A 13,078-nucleotide genomic window follows, 5' to 3' on the forward strand; every position below is an offset into this window, starting at 1 on the left:
ACTCCCTCCAGACACCCTGTGTTACTGCAGATACTCCCTAAAAAGTTACCACCTACCTACCCCCTTCACCCTAAAAAATAGTGAAGGGGGAATAAAATAACTAATCAGAGTTCTCTTTGTCATTTTACACAGCGTGGGAAAATTCCAAAGAACTTTCCCACGCTGTGTAAAATGACACAGAGCACTCTGATTGGTTAGATTCCAAGCCCACCAATCACAGTGCTTTGTGTCATTTTACACAGGGTGGGAAAGTTCTTTGGAATGTTCCCACGCTGTGTAAAATGACAAAGAGAACTCTGATTAGTTATTTTATTCCCCCTTCACTATTTTTTAGGGTGAAGGGGGTAGGTAGGGGGTAACTTTTTTGGGGTGGGTGGTGGGTGACTAGGGGCTTGGGGACCCCTAGTCACCTTTGATTGGGGGGGGAATTTTTATTTAGGGCCCCCACCCACCATTCAGGGGTGGGGGCTGGGGGGGACAGTAGGTCCCCCCCCTTATTGTTTTTTTAGGGCCCTCACCCACCGCTCAGGGGTGGGGGCCAGTGGGGGAGGGCAGTAGGTCCCCCCTTCATTATTTTTATGGCCCCCACCCACCGCACAGGGGTGGGGGCGGGGGGAGGACAGTAGGTCCTCCCCCCATTGTGATTTATGGCCCCCACCAACCGCACAGGGGTGGGGGCCGGGGGGGAGGACAGTAGGTCCCCCCCTCATTATTTTTATTGCCCCCACCCACCGCGCAGGGGTGGGGCCGGGGGGAGGACAGTAGGTCCCCCCCTCATTACTTTTATGGCCCCCACCGACCGCGCAGGGGTGGGGGCGGGGGGTGGACAGTAGGTCCTCCCCATTGTGATTTATGGCCCCCACCCACTGAGCAGGGGTGGGGGTGGGGGGAGGACAGTAGGTCCTCCCACCATTGTGATTTATGGCCCCCACCCACCGAGCAGGGGTGGGGGCCGAGGGGGAGGACAGTAGGTCTCCCCCTCATTATTTTTACGGCCCCCACCTACCGCGCAGGGGTGGGGGCGGGGGGAGGACAGTAGGCCCTCCCCATTGTGATTTATGGCCCCCACCCACCGTGCAGGGGTGGGGGCCGGGGGAGGACAGTAGGTCCCCCCTTCATTATTTTTATGGCCCCCACCCACCGCGCAGGGGTGGGGGCGGGGGGTGGACAGTAGGTCCTCCCCCATTGTGATTTATGGCCCCCACCCACTGTGCAAGGGTGGGGGCCAGGGGGAGGACAGTAGGTTCCCCCCTCATTATTTTTATGGCCACCACCCACCACGCAGGGTTGGGGGCGGGGGGAGGACAGTAGGTCCCCCCCCCAGTGTGTATCATGGTCCCTGAGGACAGGTGTCAATCCATATCTGCCAAGTGACCCTATGTAGGGGTAAAAGTCCCTATTCTGCTCTGTGTCAGTGTGTATCAGGGATCCTTAGGATAGGTGTCAATCCATATCTGCCAAGTGATCCTATGTAGGGGGAACAGTCCCTATTCTGCTCTGTGTCAGTGTGTATCAGGGATCCTTAGGATAGGTGTCAATCCATATCTGCCAAGTGACCCTATGTAGGGGAAACAGTCACTATTCTGCTCTGTGTCAGTGTGTATCAGGGATCCTTAGCATAGGTGTCAATCCATATCTGCCAAGTGACCCTATGTAGGGGGAACAGTCCCTATTCTGCTCTGTGTCAGTGTGTATCAGGGATCCTTAGGATAGGTGTCAATCCATATCTGCCAAGTGACCCCATGTAGGGGGAACAGTCACTATTCTGCTCTGTGTCAGTGTGTATCAGGGATCCTTAGGATAGGTGTAAATCCATATCTGCCAAGTGACAGTATGTAGGGGGAACAGTCCCTATTCTGCTCTGTGTCAGTGTCTATCAGATATCCTTAGGATAGGTGTCAATCCATATCTGCCAAGTGACCCTATGTAGGGGGAACAGTCCCTATTCTGCTCTGTGTCAGTGACAGTGTGTATCAGGGATCCTTAGGATAGGTGTCAATCCATATCTGCCAAGTGACCCTATGTAGGGGGAACAGTCCCTATTCTGCTCTGTGTCTGTGTGTATCAGGGATCCTTAGGATAGGTGTCAATCCATATCTGCCAAGTGACCGTATGTAGGGGGAACAGTCCCTATTCTGCTCTGTGTCAGTGTGTATCAGATATCCTTAGGATAGGTGTCAATCCATATCTGCCAAGTGACCCTATGTAGGGGGAACAGTCACTATTCTGCTCTGTGTCAGTGTGTATCAGGGATCCTTAGGATAGGTGTCAATCCATATCTGCCAAGTGACCCTATGTAGGGGGAACAGTCCCTATTCTGCTCTGTGTCAGTGTGTATCAGGGATCCTTAGGATAGGTGTCAATCCATATCTGCCAAATGACCCTATGTAGGGGGAACAGTCCCTATTCTGCTCTGTGTCAGTGTGTATCAGGGATCCTTAGGATAGGTGTCAATCCATATCTGCCAAGTGACCCTATGTAGGGGGAACAGTCACTATTCTGCTTTGTGTCAGTGTGTTTCAGGGTCCCTGAGGACAGGTATCAATCCATATCTGCCAAGTGACCCTATGTAGGGGGAACAGTCCCTATTCTGCTCTGTGTCAGTGTGTATCAGGGATCCTTAGGATAGGTGTCAATCCATATCTGCCAAGTGACCCTATGTAGGGGGAATAGTCCCTATTCTGCTCTGTGTCAGCTTGTATCAGGGTCTCTGAGGACAGGTGTCAATCCATATGTCAAGGTGTCAATATGTCATATGTCAGGTGTCAATCCATATCCATTGTGATTTAGGAATGTTAGGTGATTTATGCCCTTTATGGATTAAAACCAGACTCTGCATCAACTGTGTAATTTTCCATGGGAGTTTTGCCATGGATCCCCCTCTGGCATGCCACAGTCCAGGTGTTAGTCCCCTTGAAACAACTTTTCCATCACTTTTGTGGCCAGAAAGAGTCCCTGTGGGTTTTAAAATTTGCCTGCCCATTGAAGTGTACGAAATAGTGCAGAAAAATAGTGAATTTGTTGAACCCTTTCACCCCAGAACCAAGTCACTTCCATATTTGGAGTAATGTGTAAATATAAAGTTTTCCTAGCTCATAGGAAGAGCAGCATAGTTGAATACAATGTAGTGGATTCTCGAACTTCATCACACCATCAGAAGGCAGCCACAGAATCCCTATGAAAACAATATATTCTATATTCCAAGCTTACAAATGAACTTTCAGTGAGTGAAATGTTTGGCTAATGATGGACTCAAAGTGCTATTCAGTGGATATTCATGTACAATTAAGAGCAAACATAGGCTCCTAGCAAACGGGACTATATATGAGCAATTGTAAGGAGGCACTTACTCAGTATGTAAGGTCCTCTGGAATTAGCAATAGACATATCATTAATAATTAAAGTAAATGTGAAGGATAATGAAGAAAACCTAATAAAACTGCCAATTTTGAGGACCAGTAAAAACTGAAGGATAGTGACTGCATATAGCAAGACATTGGAGGATTTTGTTGGAGAATTCCCTCAAAGACCAGAAGAAAAGAACATAAGGGTTGAGCTCAGAACTCTAAAATCATCCAAGGCAATAACACGGCTACTTTCAGGAAGTTCGTTTCATTCTAAGGTAGAAGGACAAAACAAATATCCTTGGTAGATATTGTAAGATTGGATGGTGGATAAGTCAGCAGATGGAAAGAATTAGTAGCAGGCAATAAACTGTCAGCTTGACTGTTGACCAGTTTCATAACCTTTAGAATTCTGTTAAGTAGAATTGATTGAAATGATGTTGTAGTTTTGACCCATATTCTCCCCATCACTCATGTACCTTCCACTTGTCTAATTTGCATTTTTTAATCACTCACCATTATTTATAATAGGAAAAAGTAGCTTCATGACCAATTTTAATAATTTGGAGACTTCACAAATCTGAACTTTACTAGTGTTTTGTAGTTTTTATCTAACTACCCAAGCTTGAGTTGTAAGGAGATGAAGACAACTGGATACATTTGTGTTCTTCGTGATATTTTCAGAGCACTGCGCATTTCAAAAAACAAATGTCACTGTGATATATATTACCTAATGAAAGTTGTGCTTACCAGTGCAAATTCTTGACGTCTATTCTTATGCACACAAAAGACTCACTATAATTTGCAGGTCAAAGGAACTTGTCCTCGGGGCCTTCAAGCAGTTGCTGATGATTTGGGGCCATAGCACTGTTAGCCAACAGCAGTGTATGTGTCTCATTGATGCCTTCCTATCAGTAGAAGCTTTAATGGTGCAATTGCATCATTTTGTCATTTGCAGCTGTTACATGGCTGAAATTGTATATGATATGATAATTGTCAGACTTCTTTGCCAGACCACCCTTTTAATTACTTTATTTTTGTGCTTTTAGGTCTCAATTAATTTCAATAGCATCTAAGGCCATGCAGTATTGGCAAACTTAGTTATGAAGCTAGCTTTATGGGTTGAATTCCCTTAGCAAAGCAACGGTTTACGCTACAGGTTTTCTTTAGATTTCAGTGGAGGAATTTCTTTTCGGTAAGCAGAGTAAACCTTTATCCCATTAAGAGAATCTAGACCTCTATTTCTAGGAGCCATAACTAGCTCTAGACGTATGTACAGAATAAGCTTGAAATACCATTCAAACTGTCTATTTTGTTTTAAATGTTCAATATGAAAAGGGTAGCGTAAGAAAAATCTGCAATACCTACCCATTATGCATTTATTACATTTTATGAGATAGTTTGCTAATGATTCTACTGATTATTTTTCTAATATCTTAATTCTTAAAAAAATAAATCTTTATTTTGTGACAGACACCAGAAATGCAACATAATACACTGTGGTTTGATCGTTACATAATTCAAAGTATACAAATAATCTTCTTTTCTCCAATCATAGCATTTGGGAAGCCATATATCCCATGAAACAACCCTATTTACCAATTTGCACAAGTCAATTAGAGTTTCCCTGAGATACCTGGGAGGGCATCACTTAGGAAGGTAGACATTGCACACACCTCCCATGTGCTCTAACTAAAATTAAACACATAATAACCAAAAAAATACCCAGCCATTTCAGAATAAATTAATATCAAACTAAACTGAACAATTTGAATACGTTTGGGAAGGACTCACCGTGGGATCAAAAAAGAGCCCTCCACTCTCCCATTACGCCCTACCCCTCCAGCTTCACACATAGGGCACACACCTTTTCAAAAGTATGCATAAAGTTATCTACTATAGCTCTGAGCTTGAAATAATTATCTTTTATTCTGTGTTTAACTTCTGCAAGCCTAGGGACCATGTAACTCAGTCACTTGGCTTCCAGGGCCCAGAATGGCCCCAGTTTTGTGCATTCCACCACATGTGAGAGTAAGTGTCCTCTGTCCCATATAGTCTCTAACACAATTCTTTATAACTTGGCCGGGTGGTATACCATCTCATCACCGTCTTAACTGCCTGCTCTTGTAGCCACATGCAGACTGCTACCATGCTCGTAGACTCCCAGATATCCTGCCATACCAAGCCTGCCCTTCTGTCCCTTGCCACCCAAGTCCCTCTTCCATTGTTTATCATAGGTCAATCCCCCCGCACAGTTGTTTCTGAACATATGGCATTATATCAGTTCCTTCTTGTCAGGATCCCGCGGGCGGCTGCGAGGGGAAGCTGCAGTCCGCTCGCGGCACTCACCCTCCAGCCGTCCGCGGTCCCCTTCTCGTCTTCCTCTTCATCCCCCAGCGGCAGCATGCATGACGCTGCACGCTGGGAGACCGCCCATTTTTGTAAACGCCGTGGTCAGCCACCTGACCCGGCGTTAAAGGCACAGTGCCTCAATCACAGTGGTAGGTATAGATATATCCCACGTGTGATTGTTAATTCTGATTGGAAATTATCCAATCAGAATTAATCAATGGGTTTAAATACTTACCTTTCCTGTCTCTCTCTGCCCTGTTGTGGTCTTTGCTTTCTAGTATTGCTGTTCTACTTGTGTTTCTCTCTGGTTACGTACTCTCTGGCATGTTTATCCGACCTTGCGACTTTCTCCTACCCTTTGACCTCGGCTTGTCTCTCGTTATTCTGTTTTCTGGTTCCCCTTACTCGGCTTGTCTCCTGACTATTCTTTGTGTGCTTAGCCCGGCCACTCTAAGGTCCGGTACTGCACCTTTTCTGTGTGTGTGTTAGCGTGTTTGGTTCCCAGAATCGTGACACTTCTGCCCTCTCCCCTCCTCACATAGGGTTTAAAAAAAGGAACAGCTCTGTGTGGCTGCCTGTTGGGCCTTACTACTCAATGCAAAATCCCTAAGTTGCATATATCTGAAGAAGTATTTTGGAAAGAGTGGATGCGCCCAGGATAGTTCTTCAAAAGACACAAATTCTAAGAAATTTAAATCTCTACAATCCATCTCTCTCTAATCTTGTGAAGTTCCTAGCTACCATGCCGGGGGAATATTCCCTGCTCCATATTATTGGGGTCATAGGAGACGAGTGAGAGACCAGGGACAACCTTACATTTACTCGATCCCATAACACTATGGAGGTCAGGACAGCCAGACAGTCCAACCGGAGAAGGGCACCATGATTTCTGTCTAGTCAGATGTTAATCTGGGGTAGATCAGAGCCCATCAACCCCAACTCCAGGTCCACCCAGCATCCAGCATTGCATTTGTGCAACTACGTAATACATATATAAATTTCAAAGACCCGGTCCTCCTCTAGGTCTAGAGTGGTACATCACTTGTCTTGCTATTCTATGTATTTTACATCCCTGTAGGACGGGCACAGAGACCGCAGGTCCCATCTGCGCCAGTGTGGTTAGAGTTGTCTTCCCCCTCTCCCGGTAGCAAAGTATACTGCTGCTGGGGATCTGGGCTGGCTGCCCAGCATCCCTGTAGGGCCTGCCATCTGTGGGTCTTCCCAGGCCAAGTCTATGAGGACCCTCACCTCTGTTACCTCTGGTGGCTGTTGGAGAGGGAGTCCGGTTGCCTCCCCTCCCCAGGACGCTGGCTGCTGTACGGTGGAGGGATCCTCTCCCTGTAAGGTGCACTGCCGCTGGGGAGCAGGACCGACTGTCCCTACTCCTGGTCGTATACTTGGTTGCTGTGCTATGCTGAACAGATGCTGTCAGCTCTGCTCCAGCTCCCACTCCATTGTGACCAGATGAATCAGGTCTGGCCCAAGGTCGTCCACTCGGGGAAGATCCAGCAGAGTTTCCCTGATGTCGTGGATGTCCCAGAGCGACATTCTGCGGGGCATTCAAAGTCATTGCCCTCCTCAAAGGCCTCCCACAGTAAGCCCGGGCCATTATAATCCTCTCCTTCTGGCAGATAGTGGTTAGTCATCCAGAGGTTGCGCTGGGTGGCGTACCACTTTAGTGCCCGGTAAGCTCCATCCAGCCACAACTCTTTCCAAATCAGGTCCCACAGTTCCATTACCCACTCATCCAGGGGTTGCTCCCCTAGGAAAGGTGACTGCAGGGCCACAAGTACCTGGAACCACTGTTTGTCACTGGGAAGGCTCTCTCTCCGCCACCGCTGTACCTCCTCTAAGGCCTCATACCACAACTCCTTCTGAGTGGCATCTCTCCAGTCCAGTATGCCCTCCTCTGATACAGGCCCATCCTGCTGGGCCAAGTATGGCTGCAATCTCCAGAGAAACTCCTCTTCACATGGGGACGCTGCATGGTCGCTAGGTCGCTCCATTCTCTCAAGTTCCTCTATAGACAGGGGCACTGCACAAGTACTAGCGTTGCCCTCAATTATAAATCCGTAACTCCACACGTTACCGGTGTCTCCTCGCACTAGGACGCCATCCCACCATTTGCCACCAAATGTGACGGACCGCTGGCACTCCAACTGAGTACCTCCACCAATCGATGCTCCTAGCGCTTGCCGGGGACTTCGAGCACACCAACCGACACCATCAGCACTGCGGCCCCACGTCTCGCCATCTCTCACCCACCATGGATCCACGACCAGGATCCAGCTCCCAGTGGGTGAACCTCTCTATAAATCCAGAGAGCAGGAACAAATCAAGCTCTTACAAGAGCTTACTCTGGGGAGTATTATAGCAATCCCCAGAGTGTAGGTATCCCTTCAAGAAAGGTGCAGGTAGGTCTGGTTTATTGAGGGCTACCTGCCCGTTATTTATGCAAGTGTCCACCAGGTGGACACTCCCCTAGGGGACCTGATAGAACAATGGGACACATATTGGATATTAGTCAATCACAGACAATACAATCAAAACACTCCCACAGTGACATCATAATCCCTCCTCGCTATCCTGGAGATAATTGGGAAGTAATCAAATTATTTCCTAGGACAGAGGCAAGACTCCATTAACCACATGGTTACAAAAAGACATAAAATTACACAATGTTACAATTACTATATAAAACATATACATGCAACATATCCCCAGATAGCATAGATCTGAGCGCACATTATTACCGAATGGCGCTCAGATCACCTACATACAGTTCAATTGCCATGGAGCCAAAGTATTTTCCATAGTCTTTTGTTACACGAATAGGCTCCATGGCATAGCTATCTGGGGTAGCACTACTACCATACTGAAAGTCCAGAACGCCCCGGCAGAAATACACAAATAAACCTTTCTGCATTGGAAAATACAGCACAGGGGCCATAGTCGGAAGGCAGGAATCTAGCCAGTAGTCCCCTCCAGGCACAAGTGGTGAAGGGCACTTTGTCACACCCCTATATAAAATGTATCCACAGCGGTCTGCAGACCTGCCAGTTAGCCCTTTTGAGGAGACCCAGAAGGGCCTGGAAAAGAAACAGATGACGGGGTATAACATTAATTATTACAGCGTTCCACCATCCCATCCATGAAGTAGGTTTAGAATTCCACCTGTCTAGATCTGTTTTGAGGGTGTGTTTTATGGAACTTTAGTTCAAGAGACCCCGTCCTTTGGGGTCTGCTGTTAGTTGGAAGCATATTTTTAACCTGAATGCCCGTGTTTGCATTTCTTTTCTTTCTTTTTATCTTTCTTTTTATTTTCTCCTATTTTACCCCTCTTTTTTCACATTAAACCTTTAAAATAAAGAGAAAAAAAATAGCACTCAACAAATATAAAGTATTTTTGAACTGTGGCAAAACAGTATCTTTTTTTGATGATTCACAAATGTGGCTTGTTTTTGGGGTCTGATTTCAATGTTTTGTTCTGTATAGGACCCAGAAAATGTTACTATTCTCCAGTGACTTTACAGCATCCCATTGCAACCCTGTTGCTGGCAAGCTCCCGCAGCAGTTTGTATAATTTTAGAACACAAAATACAAAAACAAAGTTTTCTAAAAACTAACAATCCGTTAAAATAAATTCTGAAAGCTATGTTTTCTTTGGGTTCCCCCTCCATTGAAACTTGTCACAGTGTTGAACAGTCATAACAAATAAAAATACATAAGTGTGTTTAAATGTCCTCCCAAGGTAGACAGATCCGAGTATTCTTATTGCTCAGAAACCTGTAATGTCAGTGTTTGGATATATGTATTTTTTTATTCAGAAAGTGTATGGATATTTGTTTATGAAAGTGGTACAAGTAATTCCCATACAGATACAGAGCATAAACATTTGCCACTACTCATCCAGTCCTCAAAATAGCTAATCAACTCGTAGTCACATACATTGAGTTCCATAAAAAATGTCACTTTGGTTGGACACAGACATTTAAGAACTGGGAAGCACTTTATTGACTTGGTAATCAGAGTCCGACATCTCTTATTTTAGGACTTTAACTTGGGGGTTAACCCAGCACCTGTGTTTTCATCAGGCTTTGCAAAGGAGTGCAGATAGCCCTGTTAAATACAATGGAAAGTTAGTAAATGATTCTCCATAGGACATAAGCTTGATTCCATTAAGCAGCATATCGGCCTGAAGCTTATAGAAGGTGTCTGCGTTTTCTTTACGTACCAGCATGTAATGCTCCATACTGACTTTATTTGGTATAGTGTAGAGGAAAAGTGCCTGGAAAATCTGATCTCGCAGAGTCTCTCCACAGCCGAGAAAAACAAAAGATTTTTTGCAGTACAACTTCTGCAGCTCATCCAGCAGTATATTATCCTGTGCAACATTTTTATATCCAGACGGATCCAGAATCATGCCACAGGGTCTCGTGTACAATCCATGGATATGCAAAACGCCATACGGAATGCGGCTTTGTACCCACTGCAAAACCTTCCGTTTATCATTCAGGTCTAACGATTCCATGGGTTTTCCTATCTTCTGCCCATATAGCTCCAACAGGTTATCATAGTTTGTAGTGAGCACCGTCGCCCCTTTGTCCATTAGACTAATAATCGACTCGAGAATGGTGGGGTTCTGGATTTGGGCTTCTAGGTCATCAAATACTTCTATTAGGCAGTCTTGGAAAAAGCTGGGTGTGTTGTCACCGGTTCGTGGTGACATTTTCCGGATCAGGTCATGTGCGACAACCAGTAAGTCTTGATCTTGTAGCGCCCTTTTTCTGAATTCCACAATATCCCCAGGATGCAATACCTCAAACTGCTCTGCAGCATCTATTACAGCTTCAATGCAACTGCGCCATGAGCGGAGTGCAGGGACACCTGGGGCTACAGCCGCACTCACCCCGGTTCCTATCACCAGGACAAGGTCACTGGGATCCTTCTTAATAAGGGTTCTTAACACTTTCCTGGATTTGAGGTCAATGTTATTTCCACCGTCTTTCAACATGTTTTTTAGTAAATTCTTAGCCTCCTGTATTAGAAAACAATCATTATATTCAGATATTAAGTAGAGCTACATTTTAAACATGAAAATCACAAACTGTCTACTTCAGAATCCAGGGCAAAAAAACATGTCTGAATGAGACAATAAGGATAACAAAACAAAATACAAGCTGCATAAACTATCGATAAACTATAATTCCCAGCATCCTCTGCCATCTCTATTTTGGGTGGAGTCAACATGCACTCCTTCCCTCCAGGTCTTGTTGGATAAACAGCAGTACATTATGGGCCAATTGTTTCACAAGAGGTGGAGAGTTACCTTCTGACTTCCAGTAGTTTTGGTGTCAATTATGGGTGGAGATTTTTTTTCTCCTATTATGTTTTTGACATAGAATAACGTAAATAATCTGTTTTCCAGAAATCTGGGCAACGTTTGGATCATAATTTAAACAAAAAAATTGACAAAAAAAAACGTAATAACTGTTGATTAAGATAAATTTAATAAAAAGTAACGAAAACATTACGTTTTGTAATTACTCTCTCATAAAATTATGAGTATACTATCATTTGAACTTTTCTTTGTCATTCATTGAAAGTTGCAAATCATAAACATAAAGTCTAGATATAGTTTTCTTATGGAGCAAGTAATAACGCCTTCTATTATTTATATATTCCCCATTCATTATACGGAGCCCAGGTAGCCACATGACAGGATAGATTACATCCCTCTTATCTCCTTACCATCTTGTGTCACCTGCTTGAGCTCAGTACTCACAGTGTCATCGATGTGTGCTTAGCTCTGACTTGTACCCTGCTGGCACTCTGTGTCACAATGACAGCAGCCTAATCTATGTCTGTGAGATGTGCAAAACACCATATATGGCAACAAGTTAACTTTAGCTTCAGGTCCCTTACTACTGAGAGATACTGGAAAACCTCCTCTAATTACTAAAATCTCTCCTCCAGTCCAACTCCTAATATTCTGTAATAACTGGACAGCACACATCCCGGGCATCTACGTTAAAAGGCATTACACATACTACCAGGGCTCGAGTCCTGCAGGAACGCGTGGGAACGGCGTTCCTGCACTTTTTCCACAGCAGGAACACCGTTCCCATTACTAGTCCTGCAGGACCTGGCACAAGCGGCTGCCAGAGCAGGGGGAGCACAAATCCGAATCCCCTGCCTCTGACTGGGGACTCGGATTTTTAAACTCACCTCTCTCCCTGCAGTCAGTGGAGTCGTCCGGCCTCTCCTGATAATGTCAGTAGGAGGGGGCGTGACTTTCTCTGCTCTTCTCACAGGACCGCTGGGGAGCAGAGGAAGTCACGCCCCCTCATCCTGACATCATCAGGAGAGGCCGGCTTACTCCACTGACTGCAGGCTGCAGGTTCCAGATATCCTGTCCCACACCTCCTGGCCCAAGGTAAGCCCAAGGTAAGCCTCATGGAGTGGGGAAGGCACTTTAGTTTTTTTTTGTTTGTTTTTTAGCCCTTTCCTGAGTCCCTGTCCCCCTCCTCAGTCCCTGTCCCCCTATTTAAGGCCCTGTCCCCCCCTCCTCAGTTCCTGCCCCCCTCCTCAGTCCCTGTCTCCCTCCTTAGTCCCTTTACCCAGTCCCTGTCTCCCTCATCAGTCCCTGTCTCCCTCCTCAGTCCCTTTCCCCAGTCCCTGTCCCCCTCCTCAGCCCCTGTCCCCCTCCTCAGCCCCTCAGTTCCTGTCCCTTTCCTCAGTTCCTGTCCCTTTCCTCAGCCCCTCAGTTCCTGTCCCTTTCCTCAGTTCCTGTCCCTTTCCGCAGCCCCTATCCCTTACCTCAGCCCATGTCCCCTTCCTCAGCCCATGCCCCCCCCCCCTAACCTCCTGTCCCTCTTCGTCAGCTCCTGTCCCCCTCCTCAGCCCCGTGCCCTTACTCAGCCCCTGCATACAAGCGTATCATTTTTTGGGGGTGAGGGGGGGAGGGGGCAGGGAAGGGAACTTGGGTGAGTTCCTGCATGTTTTTACCCAGGACTTGACCCCTGCATACTACGCATGATTTAAAGCAATGGCGCATCTCGTGCAAATAAACAAACAAATTCTCATATAACGTTCTAGCAGCAATAGCACTCTGTTAATACTCCTTTGATCCCACAAGACAAAAAATATAAACTAATACTTCAATGTTTAGGTGATACACCCCTTCCTATAAATCACAAAAGTGCAAGTGCATGCTGAGAATAGTATTTGTGCATTAGAATGCTTACCCTTAAATACAGGTGTGGGGAAGTTGGTTCACATATATATATATATGTGAAAAAAGAAGAAAACACAATAGTGCAATATTGATTTAAAAAAGAAGGTAGAATGTGCAAAAATGTTGATATAATATATGCTCACAA

The 13,078-nt window shown here is 45.7% G+C and overlaps 1 protein-coding gene across 1 annotated transcript; it reads right to left on the bottom strand.

The window, feature by feature from the left end:
* Positions 1-9,700: 9,700 nt before the first annotated feature.
* On the bottom strand, positions 9,701-11,474 carry LOC134570711 (protein FAM118A-like). The gene is made up of 2 exons (XM_063428654.1): positions 11,448-11,474; positions 9,701-10,734 (listed from the first exon to the last, which is right to left on the bottom strand). The coding sequence occupies exons 1-2, from the start codon at positions 11,448-11,450 to the stop codon at positions 9,787-9,789; spliced, it is 951 nt and encodes a 316-aa protein (XP_063284724.1). The 5' UTR covers positions 11,451-11,474; the 3' UTR covers positions 9,701-9,786.
* Between the last annotated feature and the right edge of the window lie 1,604 nt (positions 11,475-13,078).

The sequence above is a fragment of the Pelobates fuscus genome, chromosome 8 (assembly GCF_036172605.1).
Source record: "Pelobates fuscus isolate aPelFus1 chromosome 8, aPelFus1.pri, whole genome shotgun sequence".
NCBI classification, from domain to species: domain Eukaryota; kingdom Metazoa; phylum Chordata; class Amphibia; order Anura; family Pelobatidae; genus Pelobates; species Pelobates fuscus.